General features: G+C 42.1%; 1 protein-coding gene across 2 annotated transcripts in view; it reads right to left on the bottom strand.

Moving 5' to 3' along the window:
- Positions 1-20,997, bottom strand: part of EIF2AK3 (eukaryotic translation initiation factor 2 alpha kinase 3) — a 42,887-nt gene extending 21,890 nt beyond the window's left edge. Inside the window, exons 1-7 of one of the 2 annotated variants that reach the window (XM_082194734.1) lie at positions 20,827-20,997; positions 12,146-12,275; positions 6,465-6,659; positions 4,294-4,424; positions 2,586-2,820; positions 2,209-2,371; positions 656-793 (exon numbers count right to left, since the gene is read on the bottom strand). In XM_082194734.1, the coding sequence (XP_082050860.1) occupies positions 656-793; positions 2,209-2,371; positions 2,586-2,820; positions 4,294-4,424; positions 6,465-6,644 (847 nt within the window). In that variant the 5' untranslated portion in view covers positions 6,645-6,659; positions 12,146-12,275; positions 20,827-20,997. The remainder of the gene's footprint in view (positions 1-655; positions 794-2,208; positions 2,372-2,585; positions 2,821-4,293; positions 4,425-6,464; positions 6,660-12,145; positions 12,276-20,826) is intronic. The other variant, XM_082194733.1, reaches the window with a different exon arrangement.
- Positions 20,998-23,676: the final 2,679 nt, after the last annotated feature.

Below are 23,676 nucleotides of genomic sequence, written 5' to 3'. Positions count from 1 at the left end.
TACTGAAATTAGTAACCTAATGAATAAATATAATGCCAGCTAAGTTGGCTCTTTGGAATGAGCAATATACAGTCTAATATCAGAAATTAAAGTTGCAATTAACTTTTTTCAGATGGCTATCCTTAGAATGAATTAACAAATAAATGCAAAGCACAGCTTTGCAGGCATGCTAAAATTCCCAGCACTTTTTCAGTGCTTTCATTTCCTCCCACCACTCAAAATGTAAACAAGGTTAGAAAATAATTTGCCATGCTGTGTCATGTCTTAAAATATTTAGAAGTATTCCGGTAAATGTAGCTTTTATGTAAAGCAAGTGTGGGGAGCATGTGAACCTATAGATGTTGCTGGACTACAACTCCCATCATTCTTGGCCATTGGCCAAGGTTGCTGGGGCTGATGGGAGTTGTCGTAGTAGAGCAATGTCTGGAGGGCCAAGGGTTCCCACACTTGATGTAAAGCTTTGAATTAGTTTCAACGAAACACTTGAATCCACTCGGAGTGCAGTTTCGTGACACCCCACCATCAGTAATCAGACTTCTCGTATCAACTATGTTCGAGATATACTTTTGAAAACAGTAATAAAACTCTCTATCAATATTATTGCCTATAACCTTCCAATCTGAAAAAAAAGGATAATCCTAGGAACATCACTTACGAATCAATGGTTTCCACTTGATGACAGGCAAAGGGATAACAGCATTATCATTTCTGGACTCCAAAGCTTTAGGGTTGGTTGGGAACTTATCAGAAATTCTGACTGATGACTGAAGGTACAGCTGGCCTTTGTACATTCCTGCATAATAAACCACAGATCATTATTTATCTCAGGGATTATCATTTTACTTGTGTGCACCTTTAAGAATAGAGGGGAAGAGAATACAAATGCGTGAATTCTAGAGCAATGCAAAAGATGCACTGCCTACATTGTAAGATGATATTATTACATCTACCTACCATATTTTTCCGTCTATAAGACACCCCCATGTATAAGATACCCCCTATTTTGTGGGACTCAAATTTAAGAAAAGAGGGGGAGATGGTCCAGAGTATAAGACGCCCCCTAATTATTGACATTATTTTTTAGGGGGGAAACCTAGTCTTATACACGGAAAAATACGGCACCTAAGAATACGAAACATGTACAAGAAACGAATTAAGAAATGGAATCATTTTCATAACCTAGCAGCTATTTAACATTCTTGCTCTATGCAGCTTTTAAGCAAGAAAAACTGCAGAAGTATAAAACTGAAGCAACCACTGGAGACTCCACTTGCCTTAGTTGTTAAATCCCCCCAAAATCCAATTGGAAGGAACCACCCTATCCAGGATGTCACCCTCTTCCAAAGAAGGACAATCGGTGAGCTCACAACTTCATGACTCATGAGCTCTGAGGATTGGTTCATTATTTATAAGAAAAGCCAGAGATAAAAATACAAGTAAACACTACTGCAACATTGCATGCTTCAGCCCAAGGCCAAATGAATTTTGACAGATGGTCAAGAAGTTAGTTACAACAAAATCTAGCAGTCTCATTTATTAATTTTCAGGAATGTGCACATAGTAGTGGAAGGTTGGAAGCACAGACAAATATTTCTGAATTTCAATTCACTAGAAAGAATGAAAGCCACCCACTGTAGGAGTAGGGGAAACTCTGGAAAATAAGAGCGAGTGAAGGACAGATACTTTATAAGACGTCATGTCTATGGCAAACATTAAGTCTTATCAGCAATTCACCGACAACAGAGAAAAGGCCTACTCTAATCGAACTACTCTCTATTTGTGGGTTTAGTTAAAATCATACTATTTGTGCATATAATGGGACAGTACTTTACATTGCTTAGTAACTCCAGCTGCAATAATAAGCTAACGTCGTACTTAACATCCAACATTTACTAGAAATGAGATCCCACTGAATTAAACAGAATTTAGTTCTGAGTAAACATGCACAGGATCAGGATGAAAATGCATAGTTCATATTGAATTGATGGATGGCTTTTTTGTCAAGAATAATGCACTGATGCAACAAATATTCCACTGCCAAAGCAAAACACACAATACTTTAGATATCTACCATGTTGTTCTTTGGCTTTTGCTGAAACACTTAAATTAATTATACCCACCTAAAAAGAAAAGAAAAATCAAGAAGCTGTCTACTAAGGGTTTGGACAATGCAAAGATTATATCTTGTGTTGAAAGTTGGTACTGTACCTAAATAGACACTGGACTCTGTAGCTCCTCGAGCAGCTTCCACTATGTCTTCTTCATCTTCTAAGACATCACTATTGGAGGTGTAGCTTGTGTCATCAAAGAGGCTAATTGGAATTACCTTGCCATCCTTAACCAGCCAGGCAGAAGCAACAGGTGTGCAAAACTGCAGATAAAGTATGAATATTTGAAAATCAGTTCAATGCATTTTCTCGGTAATACCAAATCTTTTAAGAGCACAGCTTTTAATGAACTCAAAAAATGAACATATTACAAAAGAAAAACATTTTTAAAAGCCTCAAATTCCAGAAAGATGCAAGGTATTTTTGGCAATGCTGTAGTATTTCTAGAAAGTGTCAAGATGTTACCATCTTTAGTACCTGGTATTCCCATTCCAGATGTCCTCCCTGCTTATTAAATGCCATCACCTTCCAGTCGGCTACTGAGACCTTTATCACTGTATCCTTCATTACAGCCTCCTGCTCTTCCACATCTGAAATTATTTTAGAATCTTCTTTGTTTAGATTTGGTTTTAAATTGCCTTCAAGAAATCCCATTCTCTTTTCAGTGTCTGGAACATAGCGCAGTTCAAAGTGACCAACACTAAAATTCCACCTTTAAGTTAAAAAAAGAGAAGATGACGACCGTGACTGCAAATCAATCCAGTTTTTATAATATGTAAAAGGAGACAACATGGTATTTCTAAAGTACCGTACTTTTCGCCCTATAGGATGCACTTTTTCCCCACCAAAAATGAAGGGGAAGTGTGTGTGCGTCCTATGGGGCGAATGCAGGCTTTTGCTGAAGCCTGGAGAGCAAGAGGGGTTGGTGCACACCGACCCCTCTCACTCTCCAGGCTTCAGGAGAGCCCCAGCGCCAGCCCCACAAGGTCGGGGGACAGAAGGAGGCGGAACGCCGCCACCCCGCTGTCTCCCGAAGTGGTTTGGAGGCTGACGGCGGGGAGACCCCGCCGCCAGCCCCACAAGCTCCGGGAACAGTGGGGAGGTGCAGCGCGTCTCCCCGCTGTCCCCGGACCTGATCTGAAGGCGGGCTGCGGGGAGAAGAGCGCTTCTCCCCGCTGCCGGCCCCACAAGCGCCTGTGGGGGAAATAAATTTTTTCCCCTTTATTTCCCCCAAAAAAAACTTGATGCGCCCCATGGGCCGAAAAATACGGTAATGTAAGCCTATTTTGCACTGTTGTAGTAAAGCATGTTATCTTGTAACACAGTACACAAGCTTTTGACTTCACACAAATCTTTTCCACAGACTGGGTGGTTGATAAAGGAAGAAGGGAAAAGCAGTACTTTTGCGCCAAAGGTAAAGGACCCCTGACAGTTAAGTCCAGTTGCAAACGACTGTGGGGCTCATCTCGCTTTACTGGCCGAGGGAGCCGGCATTTGTCCGCAGACAGTTTTTCCGGGTCATGTGGCCAGCATGACTAAGCCGCTACTGGCGAAACCAGAGCAGCACACGGAAATGCCGTTTACCTTCCCACCGGAGCGGTACCTATTTATCTACTTGCACTTTGACGTGCTTTCGAACTGCTAGGTTGACAGGAGCTGGGACTGAGCAACGGGAACTCACCCCATCACGGGGATTCGAACCTTCTGATTGGCAAGCCCAAGGCCAAAGCACGTTTGAAAACAAACAGCTTCTCTGCGTCTTCAAAGGAGGTTGCTATAATGTGAATAGAGTTACAGCAACCTCCTTTGAACTTTGACAAGTGTCAGTCACCTGACATCATCATCAAGATTCAGTCCCCCACCCCTGCCTTAGGGCATCAATGCAGGCAGCATATCCCTCCAGTTCCTCCCAGCTGGTACCTGCAAAATACATCAGGACACTGGGCAACCTTCTCCTAGTTACTACATTGTTGTGAAAATAGTAAAATCTATCAGAATTCAATGTCTTCTGGGTAAAGGAAAGAGAGAGCAAATTCAAGCATCTTCATAAAAACTAGACATGTCAGATTCCTTCTAAATTGTTGGAGTAAGAAAGAACATGAACTCTTCAAAGGGCAACAATCTGACAATGCACCTTCTGTTGCAGAAATTATGTACAAATCTCATATACTATGCGTGTCCGTACTTCTCATTGCCGCTGCGGGGCCCAACAGCACGAACAGTTTTCTGAGTTCGATGTAAAAGAAGAATATCTTCCTGTTCCATCTCGTCTTCATCCCAGCGACGACAGCCCATGGCAGAGCAGATATACTTCACCTGAACAAGAAAGAGAAGTCTTAAAGGATCAGACATAGTATTTTCAGTATATCCTTCTATTTACTAATCATGCAAAAAGTGTGACTCCACTCCATTTTGCTCTCACCTTCCCATTATATTTGTACCCAGAGATGTAAAAATGGATTCCATACACAAAACAATACTGAGGAAAAGTTGACAACTAATATAAAAATTCACCAAAATAATACTTAGCATTAAAAACAGGCTATGCCCATCACATAGGCAATTATTGTTGCTATGTTTAAATGCATGGAAGTTGGAGAGAGCTACTATTTTGATGCTATCATTGGGTTTCTATTGTACTGGATGTGCAATGTGCTCTACATGGGGCTGCCCTTGAAGGCAACTCAGAAATTTCAGTTGGTCCAAACTGCAACAGCCAATTACTGGCTGGAGTTCCTTTAGATTGCACAGAATCCTGTTTTAAAACAGCTGCATTGGTTGCCGGCACAATTCAAGGTGCTCAAGCTACCTTTTTAAATCCCTAAATAATTTAGGCCCCAAATATTTGAAAAACTGCCTTCTTTGCTACAGACCCTCTTGGCCAGTGATGGCCAAATTAGGCTCTCCAGCTGTTTTGGGACTACAACTCCCATCATCCCTAGCTAACAGGACCAGTGGCCAGGGATGATGGGAATTGTAGTCCCAAAACAGCTGGAGGGCCAAGTTTGGCCATCACTGCTCTTGGCTGTTAAGATTGGCGGTGGGTGGCTGTAGTCTGGGAGACTGCATTCTCTGTGGCAGCCCCAAGTTTGTGGAGCACCCTCTCGACAGTGGTGTGTCTGGCAACTTCACTGTACAGTTTTCGGTGAATGCTGAAGACATACCTCTTTCCCCCTGCCTTTGAAACCAGGGATGTCAATTTTAAGGAGTCACTCTATTTTTCTGGCTGTAGGTCACTTTAAGCTGCTTTTAATGTTATATTTTAAATTGTTATAACCTGTCCTGAGGCTCAAGGATGAAAGGCAAGTAATACATTTAAACAACCACCCTGCCCCCTGGTGGCTTAGAAATAGAAATAGGAAATAGAAATAGAATAAAATAAAATAAAAATAATACATCTTGGAAGCAGAATAGAAATTTGTAAAAATAAGCCAACCTCTGTAAGACCTAGAAAACTTGAAGGTGGGCCAACATTGTTACTGTATACAGTGGTACCTCGGGTTACATACGCTTCAGGTTACAGACTCCGCTAACCCAAAAACAGTATCTCGGGTTAAGAACTTTGCTTCAGGATGAGAACAGAAATCGTGCTCCGGCGGCACGGCGGCAGCAGGAGGCTCCATTAGCTAAAGTGGTGCTTCAGGTTAAGAACAGTTTCAGGTTAAGAACGGACCTCCGAAACGAATTAAGTACTTAACCCGAGGTACCACTGTATTACACATAGCGCTGAAATTCAGAGAGAGAATGGCTTGCCTCAATCCACCTTGTATGTGAGATTAAAACTGAGGCCTTATGTGAAATATGAAGTTGGATCCAGACATCTGCCAGCAAAAGGAGCTGGCTTTCCCACCTCCTCTTCCCTTCTCCCTCAACTTCTGCTGAGTGGAGTGAGCTGTGGTACAGGGAAACTGCTCAGCCCCACTTCCCTGTGCAAGATCCCTGAGCAAGATCCAGCCACTCAGCCCTCCTCTCCTGGAGGATTTTGGTGGGAGCCCTGCCTGGTATGATACTAGGGAAACACAAGGGCAAGAAATGCTACTACAATAACCCTGGTTCCATACAGGTTATTCCATAAGAAATTATATAACAAATCATCTTTAAGCAGTAGCTAAGTAAGTGCATAAGTAGCCTCATCAATTTCAGTGAAGCTTACCTTGCTCCATCTGGACTAAGTGAGAATGTCTTTCTGGGAAATTGGTAAATTTCCATATACATACAGCTTTTATTAAGATTATGCAGCTGATAGCCAGACGTAAAATGGGTCAGTACTATCTGGCGCTGAGTACATGATATATTTTGATGTGCTCTCTTGCAAATATGTAAGAAAAAGTCTATCGTCAGTAAGAACCTTTTTACCTTTCCTGAATATGAGCTCAGCCCATATGTTGTCAAGGACTTCCCTCCAACCAGGACAACATCATCTCCAAATTTGTATGATGATTCGAGAAGAGATTCCACAGTGAAAGGAACAGCTTCCATGCTTTCTCTGTCACGATCCCATTGAAAAAGGTCCCCATCCAAGGAAGGAATTATCATCTTATTCCCAAATACCTACAAAGCATTAGAACAGAAATACATATAATGGCAACCAGGACACAAACATATTTTGTACCAAATGTGGGGCACAATGCAATAATAATTTGTAGCTTAATCTTCATAGTTTGTCTTTTACATGTCTACTGTAAATGTCTACTATACATTTTACATGTCTACTGTAAATGTCTACTATACATTTTACATGTCTACCGTAAATTGTGAATATTCATTTTTAGCTACCGGTACTTCCTCCACCTTTAGCTTGGCATGGATGGAAATGCCAGTTTGTGTGTTGTGTATTGGAATCTGCAATAGCTTTTATATGCACAGACATTCTCAATATTTATTACATAGCACTCAACAAGTGTTCTTTAGGCAGTTTACAGTAACAGTTAACACTATTTAGCAAACAAATAAAGCAAACAAAAAATTTAAAGCAGAATAAAAAAGCTGCAGAATAAAACCAAAGTAAAACTAGAAAGGGAAAAAAAAAATAGTGCGGTATCACAATGCCCCAAACATCTTTTAGGACTGAAAAGCCCACCCACAAGACAAAATAGGTGCTAGGTGAGCCTCTCTGACACCATTCATTTTGCAGAGGCACCCAGAGGAGGAGGGAATATTTATTCATATTTCACCTCTCCCCATGTTGTTCAACATCTTTATAAATGACACTGATGAATGTATTGAGAGGATGCTTGTCAAATTTGCAGATGGCACCAAACTGGGAGGGGTAGTCAATGCTACTGAAGACAGAATCAGGATTCAATATGACCATAACAGATTGGAGAACTGCTCTCAAACTAACAAAACAAATTCAAATAGGGACAAATATAAGGTTCTACACATAGGGAAGAAGAACCCGCTGCACAAATTTAACATGGAGGGCACCTGGCTTGCCAGTAGTTCATGTGAAAAGGATCTAGGGAGCCTTAGTAGACAACAAGCTTAAAACAAGTTAACAGTGTGATGCAGCAAGAACCCAACAAAACAACAAGAACCCAACAAAACAAAACTAATGCTATTATAGGCTGCATCAACAGAAGTATAGTGTTTTGAACCAGGGAAGTAATAGTCCCGCTTTACTCTGCCATGTCAGACCACACCTGGAGCTCTGTGTCCAGTTCTGGGCAATACTATTTAAGAAGGGTAGTGACAAGCTAGAATGTGTGCAAAGGAGAGCAGCCACGATGGTCAAGGGTCTGGAAATCAAGCCTTATGAGGCACAGTTGAGGGAAAAGAGGAGACTGAGCAGAGATAAGATAGTCATCAAATATCTAAAGGGCTGTCACGTCTGGAGACTAGCTGGGTTAAGGGGCTGTGACTGGCCCAACGTCACCCTATGATCTTCATAAGTGAGTGGGGATTTGAATGCTGATCTGCCAGGTTCTAGTCTGACACACTAACCACTACACCACACTGCCTTCCTGGAGCCCTCCTGCTATGGGGCAGCTATATAAATTCAGTAGGTAAATAAATATGGGGAAAGCAAAATCTCACTTAGAGAAGCATCTGAAATATTTTCCTTGAAGCTTGAATTTGTTCTGTATTGTTTTATTTGATGTTTTAATGTGTTGTGAACCGCTTTGAGATTTAATAATAAAGTTTGCTGCAGTAAAGGCACCTGGACATTCCATTGTAGCGACTGTAACCTAGGTTTAAGGCACCATTTGACGATTAGCTTATATGTCAGTTTCTGACACTGATCTTGGCCTCTTCCAGCAATTGTTCCCTAGGGGAGAGAGTTGTTAACAGTGTCTAAAGCAGGGGTCGCCAAGGTGGAGCCCTCTTCAAGTTGCTGGACTACAGCTTCCACCATCCCTCTAAACTGGCCATGCTGCTTGGGACTGATGGGACTTGGCTACCCCGGTCTAAAGGAACTGGGAAGTTCCGTCTATCTTAGATAGTGGTGTGAGTGACTTCCTTTTTAAAATATCTGCTTAAACTGCCATCTACGTTCTTGGATGTTCAAATTTTAAAAAACAGAAACGAATGTTTATCATTGCGCATGCACAAAGAATTCCCTGAGTATGTAGAACAGCTTTCTTATTTTGGGGCAGCCTCATTTCATATCAAAACAGAAAGGCACTTGACTATATGAATTAAATATAAGACAGAATTAGAATGATTTCTGTTCGGTGAAGTTGAACAAATGATGACTTAAATTGACAGTTCACAAGGCATGTGTAAGTACCTTGTGATACCCTACATCCTTTGTATCAAGATAATTGGACATGACTGCCTGAATGACTCATTCTTGCATTAGATGAGATAATGCTTTAAGCAAAAAGGAAGAGGGGGTGATGTCATTTCTTTACCTAACTTACATGCCTTTGCTGATTCTTACTGCCTCCCATGAAATCCCTTTCTACTTCCGCATGATAGTACACATTATTTGAACCTCTTCCTAATTCCACTGGGAGCCCAAGCTCCCAATCTTTCTGGAGCATGTGGTGATCTCATCACTTGACTTATGCATACATCAACCAGAAGAGTCTGGTTTTAACTTCACTTTACTTCCTGAACTCTGAATTGTCTCCACTGGCATTGATTTCTGCTATCACAATCCTTCCTCACGACCTTTGAGCCCTCCAATTTATAGTCTGGGTTTTCAGCTGGGAGATTCCAGGTGAACTTTTTAAATTATACATTGCAAGAATATCCCTATTTAGAATGTTCTAAAGCAGTATAACCAGTTTCTTTATTTCTATGTTCTCAAAAATTGATGGTTCTTTGTTCTCATGCATAATGTGATTTTTCACTAATTTCTATTTATATAATCTTAGCTGTAATATCTGTTCAGCTGTTTTGTATTGGCCATCCCAGAATACCATACAGGTGCACTTCCTCTTACTGAGTGCTACAGGAAGCTTTGAACATGATCTGCAGTGGCAACTATAAGCAGACTGCTGTCTTTATGTGCAGGCTATGCATAGGCAGCCTAACATGGAATATGTATAATCTGTGTGTCCTTGACTGCTTTTAGGGATAAACCCTATAAATAGTGCAAGATAGGCATATCCCAACTGAAACTCATTGGCTTCTTTCTTGGTTTCATCTACAGACTTCCAGTTCTCCTGCACTGCTTCTTTAGAAGATCTTGGTTTTTTCCCCTTAGATATAAACTTTGTCTAGTGCTGGAATGTTGATTTAGTTGGTTAATGTACACCTGCTGATTCATTGGTTTGTGGCCAAAAATACCAAATAAGTAGATCACCTGATTACCTAGTTTGCAAAGGTACGGAAGACAAGAGGTCAGAACAACCCTAACTCCTGCTACCTTAGATTTTGAAAATTTAACCCTGTCTTGCCCACAGAGTACTCTGGTGAATTTGGTCACTTTTCTGTATAGTTATTTGCGTTTATTTATAATCTACAAATTTAACTGTAATTAGGGTTCGCTCTTCCTGTCCACTGTCTACATGTCAGCCTGTGAATTCACTTGGGCTTGTTTTTTGCAGTGCTATGCTTATGTTTGCAGGGAAGGAAATGAGAGAAGAGTGATTCCTTCCTTTAGGGAAAAGGCAGGCTGGTCATTCGCCTTTCAAAAGCTGCATGATATGAGATTGGACTCTGATATTCCTGAGAAAATCATTAGGGATTCTTCTTAAGTTGCCTTGAGTCCCGTCATAGGTCCCTGCAGGACCCCATGTGACACATATTCCCCAGGATGATGAGGAACTGTTACTGAGCATTCTTTGGGTTTGGTCAGTCAACCAGCTACAAATCCACCTACAAGTTATCTCATCCAGTCCACATTTTACCAGTTTCTCCGCAAGAATAATATCCCACTCCCCATTTTAAAAGGCCACGGATTGTTTAATTAGCCAAAGGCCTGGGAGAAGAGGAATGTTTTCCTCTGGCGCCTAAAGATATGTAAGGAAGGCGCCAGGTATATATAGAAAACAAGTAACACAATCCCAGTGAACCAGGGTCTACAGTAACTCTTTATTAGAAATATATTTCAAGCACTTGCAACCATCTTTCACCTTTACTCCAGCTGGAGTAAATAAAACAATGAACAGAAAAGAGGTGTGGCAATACAGGAAGATGAAATAGTCTGTAGCTCTAGTATCTATGATAACTAGTCTGAGCAAGCAAGGATTCAGAATTAAAAACAAGGTTTGGAAGGTGAGAACGCAACTCAGTTCCCTACTTTGATCTGCAAAATGTTGTAATCACTAATTAAAGGTCTTTTACCTCAGTATCAACTAATCTTAACTGAAAGATTAAGAATTAAGTAATTAAAATTAAGTAGAAGAATTATTATAAATTTTTAAGGTGTGGGAATAAGAATTAAGCAAAGGATAAATACTTCTCTCTCTTCTTTCTCTCTCTCTCTCTCTCTCTCTCTCTCTCTCTCTCTCTCTCTAAATTCAGACCAGCTGTTATAACCTTGGGTAATTATTTTGATTTAGTACAACTTCACATTACTGCATTTCTAATTAAAAGTTAAACTCAAGTTGCATTTCAGCTGACTGAACAACCTTTAAGAAAATGCTCAGTGTGTTCTACAAGATGGAAAATAGATTTTTACTCTGAGGGAAATACCACTGATTACAATACAACTCCAATGTAAATATATAAGGTCATGTAAGAATATTTTATAGTCAAAATTCAAAGACATGAAGTGTTTTAGAAGTACATATTTCGATTGTTTCTTTGCTGCCAAATGGATATAGGAATGCAGCCTAAAGATATTTTCTTCCATAGGGTTAATGCTATTCAAAATTAAGATACTAACTAGCTTATTGGAGGATTGTCAACCAGTGTGACTTTCAGTTCTGACAGGCTCTTAATGTTCAGGTCCCTAGACAGGCACGGGGAAAAGGACTTTGACCTTTTTAATGCTGCCATTAATGGCCCTATTTGTTCTATTAATGGTCAGAAAAGGGAAGATTTGCAAAAGCAACTTAAGGAACTGCTACAATGGCATTCTATTGTAAGGAAGAAAAGTATTCTTTATTCATTTATACACTGCCTTTTGGCCAAGAAACCCAATAGATTTACAATTTAAAGTATCAGAGTCAACAAATAATATCCCCCCATGTCAACTTTAGGAACTGATGGAACAGGCTCTCTCCCCTAGCGTTCCTCACAGTCTTACTCAGAAGTAAGTCCAAGAAAATTCATTGGTGCTTACTTCCATGTATTTTTGTAATAAATTTATTGGCTAGAAAATAAAAGAGTCAGATTAGGACAGGATCAAATCCATAATATCCCCACATTTTGTGTTTGGTACCAGAAAAACAATGCAAGTATTTAACATATGAGTTTATATGGACACATTTGTGTGGTAAAGAGTAGTTTTAAAAATTAGAACACTGATATCCAAGTAAATACTAGTGAAGTTGATAACGTTTTTTTCTGGTCCTTACAACAGATGCAAGAGTCAAGAGAGCTTTTTGCAAATCTTAACTTAAATGAAAATAGAAAAAGATATTAAACTAGTAATAAACAAATGAATATTTTAGAACCATGCAACAATGTATTTATCTTACCTCTGGTTTACTGAGGCTAGAGGAGACCAGAGAACCTGAGCCCACATCCAGATCCCACTGCTTTCTACCTCTGTTCTCTGGGTCTAGAGCAGCAATCCGTCCATCCAAAGTGCTTATGATTATTAATGATCTGTAAATGGAAGACACATCCACAAGTCAGAACTAGAAATCACACTATTCCAAGGTTCATGTTTTTAAGACCCAAGACCCACTTAATGCCAACATTTGACAGGAAACCAACATCAACCCCAACAACAAAAAAATAAGAACCCAAAATAGTTTGACCCACTCTTAATAGAGGCATAACACATGTGGGATCATTTTCACATCATGCAGCCTGGTGATGTGTCCATCCGTGTGTTCCCTTGACCCTTCCCCTCTTGGCCTATTAAAACATGCTGGTAATGGCTAGTTGTGGGATCAATGTATTCTTGTGCGAGGGACTGGTCCCAGGCATCTTGAACAGGCAGCAATATGACTACTACTGAAAAAACCGACCTTGGAGCCGTTGCTTTGTGGCAATTATTGCCCAGTCATAAACACCCAATTTGAGGGGAAGATAATGAACAGGGTCATGGCAGGAAAGTTACAAGCACTCTTGGATAAAACAGATTACCCAGACCAATTTAAGTCTGGGTTGAAGTCTGGTTATGGAACTGTATCAGGTTTGGTCTCTCTGAGAGATGTCCTTTATCAGGACGACAGCAGGAATGGGACTCTATTATGTCATCTTGGCTGTGAGTCCTTGAAGATCTGCTCCCTGTCTTGCTAGCCTTTCTCCACCTAACCTGGGAGGGTGGAGCCCTGACTGACTCCAGCTACAAAAGCAGTTGAACACTCTTGTGCTGTTTTATAGTGTTTTGCTGAGGGAAGGGAGGTGTTGTTATTGATATTAATTTTTGTATATTTATATCTTCTTATGATTTATGTGGAAATTGTTTCAATTTGGTTGTCTACTTTTTAATGCGTTTTATCTATTGCCTGTGGCTTTTGTTATGTTTGCGGTTAGGTAACTATTGTCATGTTGTAAGCATGGTTTTAACCATGGAAAGAGAGCGTACAAATAAAATTATTATTATGATAGCTCAGACACTTTTGATACCACTGCCCATGGTATCTTGATGAACCAGCTCTGTGATGGGCACCAAGGGCACAGTATTGCCATGATTTCAACCCTATCTTCAGGGTTGGTGTAATAGAATATCACTAGGTATTCAGCCCCCTAACAGTTGTGCTGTTGGGTGCCAATTTAGTACCTAAATAAAACCACTGGGATGAATAATTAGATTTCCATTTTTCTGTAGCAAGGAGAGGAACTGGGCCAGTTTCTGAAGTCTGATGACTAGATGAAGGCCAATGCAGTGTTTTTTTTAAAATATTTTATTAAATTTATCAGTAAGAAAATTCAGAGAAAATACAAAAACAGAAAAATACAAAGTCAAAATACAAAAATACAAACATTAAGCACAAAAAAGAAGAAAAAAGAAAAACACATAAAGAAAAAACAAAACTCCCTCTTTTTTAATTTCTCATCTTTAGTTAACTTATTTTCCTGACTTCCTCACGCCTCCCTTTTTTGTATCCCTTTTTTAAAATTAGTTCAGCAAATTCATATCCAATTAGTTTATCTATTATCAGTCCCATCTTACATTTTACCTTGTTACTAGAACCCCTTCAATTCATTTCAACATCATCAACATTCAAAAATTTTACAGTGTTTCTGTAAATAAATTTTAAATTTCCTCCAGTCTTCTTCCACCAGCTCTTCTCCCTGGTCTCGGATTCTGCCAGTCAGAAGGCCAATGCAGTTTGAATCCTGGCAAGACATAGGAGCTGTGGGTGAGCAGTTTCTTAATCTATTCTCGATAATTGGTCAAGTCCCTGCTTCAGATGGGGCCGTATTCCCACTGAAGGAGCAGGTTGGTAGTCTGGGGGTTTCCATGGTTTCATTTCTATCACTACAGTTGCAGGGGATGCGAGTGCCTCGGAGTGCCCTTTTCAGCTCTGGCTGGGTCATTTCTGGACTGTAATAGCCTGGACACTGCAATATGCTTCATGGGGTACTCCCTCCAAAGCTTGCCTAGAAGCAACAGTTCAACTGTTCACTGGGGAAGATATTGCCATCACGTTATGCTGCTGCTGAAAGAACTCCGCTGGCTGCCAATTAGCTACCAGACCTCCTACAGATACTCTTACATCAGGAGGTTTATTCTATGTACCATGCAGAACTTGGGATGTTTAATGTGGCAGCACCTACCCTTTGGAACTCTCTTCTGTTGCATATCAGGCAGCTGCTGTCTCTACTGACTTTTCAGCAGCTACTGCAGACCTTTTTCTAACAAGATTTTTAAGTTGAGATTTTTATCCTAGCCTGCACAAGCACTGGATTAGAAATGGTTTTTCTTGTTAAATTGCCTTAGGACATTTCATAGGAAGCAATGCTTAAATGAAGTCAAATAATAAATAAACATTTCCTTCCCCATTTGCCACATATTTGTATTGGCACTGGATAATCTCTTGTCTTTTCAACCCCTTGGGGAGCGGGGACAAGAGCAAAGGCACAGCAAGATTAGTAGCAGGGCTGCAACCAAAGTAGGATATACTGTACTTTCACAGTACAATGCAAGTAGATCTAGATCCTCACAATTGTTAAGCAGTTGCATTGTACCTTATGCAAAGCACGTCCTGAATCTCACTGCTGCATGGCATCCCTTCAACAAATGAGCCCTACTCACAAGCAGAGATTCGTCTCAGCAAAATTTTATAGTTTTAGACAAAGTTTCTTATTTTTAAAGGTAACTCTTTAAAAAATGTTCAGAGTCATCTTGAGCATCTCTTTGGAAAACCCTCAGTAGTCTAATACAGTGGTACCTCGGGTTACATACGCTTCAGGTTACAGACTCCGCTAACTCAGAAATAGTACCTCGGGTTAAGAACTTTGCTTCAGGATGAGAACAGAAATTGTGTTCCGGCAGCGCGGCAGCAGCAGGAGGCCCCATTAGCTAAAGTGGTGCTTCAGGTTAAGAACAGTTTCAGGTTAAGAACGGACCTCTGGAACGAAATAAGTACTTAACCCAAGGTACCACTGTAATAGTGTAATTTCTTTCATAAGCCATACCTTTAGACAAACAATTCTTTCCAGAGCCAAAAGGTAGTGCTTTTGTTTGAACAATTATAGTCACAAGACAAGTCCAGCCTTATCATGTTCAAGGCTGATGCCATGTTTATTCAGAACAGAAATAACTACCTCAAGCAGGAGTTACCGTATTTTTCGCTCTATAACACGCACCCGACCATAACACGCATGTAGTTTTTAGAGGAGGAAAACAAGAAAAAAAATATTCTAAACGAAACAGTGGATGTATGATTTTTGTGGTTCATGCTGTAGCCACAGACATGTGATCTGACGGTGAGTTTGGAGTAGCCCAATGCAAAAACCCTGAGGATCCATGTGGATCCATGCTTTGTAACCACGTTTTTGCACCACTGCGGCCCCAGGCAACAGTGGGTGCGTGATTTTTTTGGTGCAAGCTGTAGCCATGGACATGCTATGTGATCTGATGGTGAATTTGGGGTGACCCGTGTAAGCGGCTCCTCTCCTCTCCCGCTTTGCTCCTTTAAAGAAGCAGGCTCTCTGTCCCTCTCCCCTCCCCACTCAGCGGCTCTTCTCCCGCTTCGCTGTTTCAAAGCGAGCCACGGAGGAAGGAAGGAAGGGGAACCATGGATCCTCTGCTCACGGCTGCAGCAGATCCCCCCCGCCACCCGTAGGCATTCGCTCCATAACACGCACAGACATTTCCCCTTACTTTCTAGGAGGAAAAAAGTGAGTGTTATGGTGCAAAAAATACGGTAATTACTACTATGTACTCTGGTTTCATATTAAGAATGTCAAACAGATATAGGAAGCTGGAACACATTAATAGCTGTATTATAGTGATTCTACACCACAACCCCATAATACTAAAAAATTACTAAATTGTGTGTTGTGTACAGTCGTACCTTGGTTCTCGAATGGAATCCATTCCAGAAGGCCGTTCGACTTCCGAAAATGTTCAGAAACCAAGGTGCGGCTTCCAATTGGCTGCAGGAATTTCCTGCACTCAATCGGAAGCCGCGTCAGATGTTTGGCTTCCAAAAAATGTCCACAAACCAAAACACTCACTTCCAGGTTTGTGGCGTTCGGGAGCCAACACGTTCGAATAACAAGGCGTTCGAGAACCAAGTCACAACTGTACACATCTCAGATGTTAACAAACACTTAGGGTGAGTGAAGTATTTCTGATTTGACAATATATAATCTTATTTACTGATTCCAAATACTTGCAGATATTTGCCTACTTGGATGTCAGGACTTTATAAGGCATTTGACATTTGTTACCAACCAGTTTTCAGACATTTTTTTCTAATATCATCACTGTACTATTATATTTTTTACTATTTGTACACCACTTTGTATTTCTTATGCAAGTGCCATTTATAAATATTTAAATATATTACACATATCCAATGTGCATTTCTGCACCTAGAGGGTACTGCCGTCTTCATTTATTATGAACCCCAGCCTGCCCCCTTTCTATGACCTCTCATGCAATTAAGAGATACTGACCTGTAAGTCCCATTGCCTTCAAAAAGGCTTACTGTATGCATATGAGGTTGCAGCCTAAGCCTTTCATATGGTTGAGGCTGCAATCCTATGCTTACTTACCCAAGAGAAAGCTCCACTAAACAAAGGATATACAGTGGTGCCTCGCAAGACGAAAAGAATCCGTTCTGTGATTCTCTTCGTCTAGCGGTTTTTTCGTCTTGCGAAGCAAGCCCCTTGAAGGATTAGCGCTATTAGCGGCTTATCTGCTGATCGGATCAGCTGATAAGTGGCTTAGTAGCTTAGAAAAAGGGGGGGAAGGGGAAAAAAAACAGCAGGAGCTCGTTGCGAAGCAAGCCCATAGGAAATTCGTTTTGCGAAGCACCTCCAAAACAGAAAACTCTTTCGTCTAGCGAGTTTTCCGTCTTGCGAGGCATTCGTCTTGCGGGGCACCACTGTAATATTTATGAGTAAACATGCACAGGATTCCATGAAGCAAGCTGATGTGGGGCATCCCTCTGAAAGGAGAAGCTAGCGGCAATACAAGCGAGGTTGGTTGGGGGCTGCATCTCCTGCTGCCTGACCCCCAACAGCAGCCACCACTCACCAAACCATCATGCACCCCCACACACAGATGGAGCTGGTGCCCCCGCAGCCACTTCCTGCTCAGCACCCAGCCGTCCCCACTGCCAGGGGCTTACTGCTCACCACTGCCGGACACTTGCTGCCTCCTGCTCCTCAATCCCAGCAGAGCACTTATGGGTGGTGGTTCACTCCCCTACCCACCCCCCTGGGTCATCTTCCTCCTCCTTGCCCTCTTCAGGGCAGCCCAGGCATGAGTAAAGGAGTGTGCCACTGCAGACAGGGCTGAGGAGCAGGAGGCCGCAAGCACCAGCAACAGTGAGTGCCTGGCAGTGATGAGGGCCAGGTGCCAAGCAGCAGCAAGGGGCAGGAGGTGGTGGGCAGTGCCAGGGGTTTTGCCAATAGGATTGTTTTATAAGATTCATGAATATGCAATATTGTACAGTTTTATTTGTTAAGCTATAAATAATTTTAATGCTGTTAAAGCCATAAAATAAGATTAAGTCTAACCAGCAAGCAGTTTGTACAGTACTTTGATTTTTCACAAACCACTTTTTCTGCAGCTTCATATTTTATAAAAATGTCATATCTCTAGCCTTAGCTGGCTTGTGGAGCCAGCAGAGTCACCAGGCTACTACTGAAGCCCAGGGGATGCTGCTGACCCAGAGTTCATGATGGGGGCACAGAAGCTAATGCATAGGAAACTGAGGCACTTTGGTTGAGACATCTCAAGTACCTTAAAATCAATTATAGAACCGGGGGCAGGGTGTGTGTGTTAGGCCTCCAAAACACTCATTTCCCCTTGTCCCCTTAAACCTCTCTCAATCACCCTATTGCTTTCACCACATCCGCTTTTGGGGCTGTCCCACTGTCCTATCTTTTGGACACTGCATTCACTTTCAAAGGTGTGAAAAGAAAAAGAGTGCTTTGTGGGTGTTCAATGGTGTGGATGGTGATGTACAAATATAAGGAAATGAGAGCTTTGGGATGGGAAAAGGGTAAATTTGATTCTTGGACATACAGTACTGAACTTAAGACAAAGGAGAATCCAAGCAGATCAAAGGAAGCAGATGCAAGTGCCAGATTGTACAGTATGAATAATATTCTGAGACAGAGAGGTGGACAGCATATAGGCTGTACTGAAAGCAGATGGATGACTATTTAATGGTAGTCGCTTCAAAAGTAAGTCTGCATAGGAATGAGCTATAAGGACTTTTTGTGGCTGTGCAGTGGCTTGCATACACAAGATTCTTCAAATCATACCACTACCAGAGGCATGCAAATATTACAGTTGCAAAGGACTGTGATCATGGTTTAAACATTTTAATGCCTCTGGAGGTTTCAGCACAAGCATGGACTTTCCAAAATCTACCTTTGGGCTAAGTGATGACTAAAATAACAGTATCTTCAACTTCAGCATACAGTACAGTACTCATTTGCCATCACCCTCAATGGATCTACTGGGAAACTATTCACTTAACACTTTCGTTACTGGTGTGATCAAATGTATAGTTTGTCAAATATAACATAGAACATAAGAAGAAGAAGAAGAAGAGTTTGGATTTGATATCCCGCCTTTCACTCCCCTTCAGGATGTACCAATACAGGGCATGAAGGAACAATCTCACTAAACTATACAAGTTCTCAGAAACAGGTAGACAGTGCATTGAATGCTGTAAGCATCACACAGATTTTTGCATCTTTGCAAATAGGTCCACATAAGAAGGCAGATTTGTCTCCTAACACACACAGAGGTAGGTAGGTAATCTGAAAGATGAAAAATACCACCCTTCGAGATTAGAATACTTAGAGAAAAGTATATCTATCGCTGAACATGTGGGCAAGTAACAGCCCATGCAGGGACCCAAGCTGCCCCAACTGCCAAAATTTTGTGTGACTGCAATAAGGAAAGTGCATTCAAAGGGCACTTCTTTTCCTGCTGGAGAGGCCATAGGCCTGCTAGTCTCCACCCCAGCAAGAAAAAACCATGTTTGTGTGTGTATATGCGCAATTGTGTACCTGTCCAAGCCACACTCACCATCACCTCAGGCCACACCCACTGGGCATGCAATCCCCAGCACCTATCCAACTGCTCAAGGGCCAAATAAACACCCACCTGTGGCTTTTCCAGCAGTCTGGTTTGCACACAAACACAAGGCTCTCCCGCCAACTCGCACAGAAATGGCCACCAACAGAAGTGGGGCGATGAAGACCCCAAACCCTATCAAGTTGCAGCGCAGTGAGAACAGGATGGTGGAGTTTTGATGTGTTGTGTTTAAACTTGAAACAAATAAATAATAAAAAAGGATGGTGGACCAGCAGCAGGTTGTTCTTATACTCAGGGTATTGCTGGTGAGCGTTTCAAACCAGGGAAGGGTTACTGAGAGGAATACCTTGGGCCAGTCCATTCCACACTTAGCCTAACTCAATGGTGTGTTAACTGCAGGAACACAAAAACGAGGTGGGTGGGCGGGGGGGGGTTCTTGCTTCCTTTTGTTCTTGTTATTAATCTGATTTGAACTGATTTTATAATGAAATGATTTTCAAATGTTGTAACATTTTACTGTTGTTAGCCGCTCTGAGCCCGGCTTCAGCTGGGGAGGGCGGGATATAAATAAATAATAATAATAATAATGCATTTTGTTTTTTTATACTGCATTGTTATGCTGTGAACCACCCTGAGGTCTGCGGATGAAGGGCTGCATACAAATTCAATAAATAATAATAATTATTATTATTATTCTTGGGAGAGGGAGAAGCAAATAAGAAAAAACCAAGACATTATAAAGCCCCTCTTCTAGTCGGATTCTGCATCATGAAGGGCGCTTGGGACAAGAGCGAGATGACTGTCAACAACAACAAGCAAGAAGAAATACCAACAACAACAAGAAGAAGAAGCAGCAAGAAGAAATACCAACAAAAGAAGAATGGAGGATGAAACTGATGGACTATGCAGAATTAGACAAATTAACAGGAAGAATTCGAAACCTGCGGGACCAGAGATTCATCACAGAAGACTGGCGTAAATTTACAGACTATTCGAAAAGTAATTGTGACGATCAGATTACGCTTGTAGGTTTTGTAAGGCGAATTATTGCAAAAATGGCAAAGAGGAGAATTATTAGTTAAGATAATTAAAGGCAATATGAATTTAAGAAATGCAGAAGAAGTGGTAAGAATGGTGGATCATCAGAGGTGCTGATGGAAGTCCAAAAGGATTGTATAAGAAGTGAAGTTTTGTTGTATGTATGAAAAGCAATATATTTTTATATATATATACAGACACCCCGACTCTTACACGGGAAGACACCAAAACCTGCATTCCTGTACCCGTGAAAATCTACGAAAGCAAATATATATATATATATATATATATATACACACACACACACACAAAAACCAACAACAACAGGAGCCTGGCCCGTGTCTAGCGATGGAGGAGAGAGCAGGGATCGCGGAAGCAAGGCAACCGGATCCAGGCCTCTGCCGAGGTCCCCGCCGCGCTCCGGTGCCTCACCTGCAGCTGCCGCCCCGGGCGGGCGTTTCCGCGCCTTCCTCCTCCTGCTCCCCGGAGGTGAAGGCCGCCGCTTGGGCCACTTCGCCGCCGGCCTCATCGTCCTCCACCGTCACGTCGGCTGCCAAGGGGAGCGCGGCGGCGGCGGCCCCGCCGAGCCCTAGCCCGGGCCGGCTGTCCTCATCCAGGAACGCCGCCGCCGCCGCTGCCGACCCCCTCACGGGGACGCAGAGCGGCAGCAGCCACAGGAGCACCAGGGCGGCGGCGGCGGGAAGAAGAGGCCGAGCGCTCGGGCCTCGCGGCCCTGGCATGGAGCGGCCCTCCCCGCTCCGGTCGCCTCAGCAACACCGTTACGCTCCGGGCATAGGAAGCCAGACCCGCCGCCGAAAAGGGCTCGGTCGGTTTTACCTCAGAAGCCGGAGCTCGCCACTGCGCACGCGCGAGCTCCAGCGACGCAACGCAACTTGCCTACACCCACTACCCGCCAGCCCGCCTTTAACCAATCCCCGCCTCTTCCTCGGCCACGTTACCAGAGCGCTTTGTTTCACAGAAACCGAGCTCGCTTGTTTCCCCCCCTTCAGCCTTCGGTTTCATTAGTGAGGAAAGCTGTCGTTTTTGCGCGGCTATCCAATCGGAGGTGCGGACGCCTTTTGTTCCCGCCCCCACAGCGGGAAAGGAGAAGCGACGCGCGATGTTTTGTCAACACGGTTCGATCCGAGCCAATGGCAGGGACGACGCCACAAATCTCTCCCGCCAATTAAAAGAGCTCACTTTCCCATGTTTCCCTATGGTTGGTTTAAGTAACATGACCGCCCCGCCCCCTCTGCTATTGGCTTTCCGCGCTCTGATTGGAGTGCCGTGGCGGTTGGTGGAGCTCAGCGACTGGCTGCTGCTTTTTTCCCGCCCCTTCCTGATTGGGCAACGCCAATGCTTCCTACGTGGCCGATTCTGAATGTGGACCACGCTCCCCAGTGCCCCAGGACGTCAAGGGAGTTCGCGTCTTAAAGGGGCCGCAGCAAAAGAGCGCTTAGCCATGCTAGTTATTGCAAAAGGGAAAAGCATCGCGAATGTGCTTTGTGGAATCTGAAGGCTTCTTTCGCACGCGCCCAAGGCAGCAGCTGAGAATATATAATAAATAATAACAATGATAATGTGCTACATTACGTGAACATTAATCCCAGCAGCAAAAATTAAAAATTAAGTGCCCTGTTTTATAATTAGGCCAGGTAGAATGAGACTTTGGGGATTCCTGAATGCACAGTGTGGTGGTGGTCTACACTTTGGAACTCAGTCTGATTGGTCCTACAACAAGAGGATCCAAAATGCAGCAGTCTGATTGGTCCTACAACAATAGGATCAAGAATGCAGCAGTCTGATTGGTCCTGCAACAAGAGAATCCAAAATGCAGCAGTCTGATTGGTCCTAGAACAATAGGATCAAGGATGCAGCAGTCTGATTGGTCCTAGAACAACCCACAGCGCCACCCGCCTCCCTAAAGTTGCTTAGCTGCCAGCAATTCAGAAGTGTGCATGCACATGAAAGCTCATACCAAGAACAAACTTAGTTGGTTTCTAAGGTGCTACTGGACATTATGTAGGAACAGCCTTTGTATAAGGAAGTTCGTTGGAAAACTGCCCCGAGATGTAAAATAATAAATAACAAATAAAGTAAAACAATTTTTTTAAAAAAAAACCCTGAATAACCAGCACAAAACTTCCATCTAGCAAGTCTGAATCATGCGGGCGTTGTCATGGGAGGGGTATTTTTAGGATCAAGGCTAAACTGTCAAGCCCCACCCCACCCCACCGTGTTGCTATTTTGCTATTGCCAGGAGGTGCAAAGTTGTCAGTGTAATGAAAGGCGGTATATATAATTGGAATATTGTTTTTGAAAAATGATATTGGAAAACTGCTACATTTAGTTACAAGGAAATTCAGATGGGAGGGACTGGAGGAAGTCAAGTAATATGTTTATAAGGTTGGAAGTTTAATTAATTATTAGTTTGTATTGTATTTGTGTATTTGTTGTTATATCTTTTGTTGTTATTTGTTTTATTTCTCTTTCTATTTTTTCCTTGTTGGTTTTTTTTTAGTTTGTGTTATATTTGTAAGAAACCTAATAAACATTATGGGCGGGAATGAAAGGCGTTATAGAACTTTAAATTAAATTAAATTAAGACATGACATAACATAACATGACATAACATGACATAACATGACATGACATAACATAGTCAAAATAAAAAAATTCCTTCCAGTAGCACCTTAAAGACCAACTAAGTTAGTTCTTGGTATGAGCTTTCGTGTGCATGCACACTTCTTCAGATACACTGAAACAGAAGTTGCCAGATCCTTCTATATAGTGAGAAGGTGGGGAGGGGTATTACTCAGAAGGGTGGTGGGAATGGGAGATTGGCAGATAGCTGAGATGAGCCTGTTGATGACTCTTAACGACTGCAATAGGTCTTACAGGAAAAGGCAAGGGCCTGCAGTCGTTAAGAGTCGTCAACAGGCTCATCTCAGCTATCTGCCAATCTCCCATTCCCACCACCCTTCTGAGTAATACCCCTCGCCACCTTCTCACTATATAGAAGGATCTGGCAACTTCTGTTTCAGTGTATCTGAAGAAGTGTGCATGCACACGAAAGCTCATACCAAGAACTAACTTAGTTGGTCTTTAAGGTGCTACTGGAAGGAATTTTTTTATTTTGACTATGGCAGACCAACACGGCTACCTATCTGTAACTGATAACATAACATGACATGACAATACATAACACAACACAACACAACATAACGTAACATAAAACAACATAACATAATACGACATGACATGACAATACATAACATAACA

This window comes from Podarcis vaucheri (assembly GCF_965113315.1).
Source record: "Podarcis vaucheri genome assembly, chromosome: 13".
NCBI classification, from domain to species: Eukaryota; Metazoa; Chordata; class Lepidosauria; order Squamata; family Lacertidae; genus Podarcis; species Podarcis vaucheri.
The sequence above is the reverse complement of the archived record's forward strand: the minus strand, read 5'-3'. Positions and strand labels throughout refer to the sequence as shown.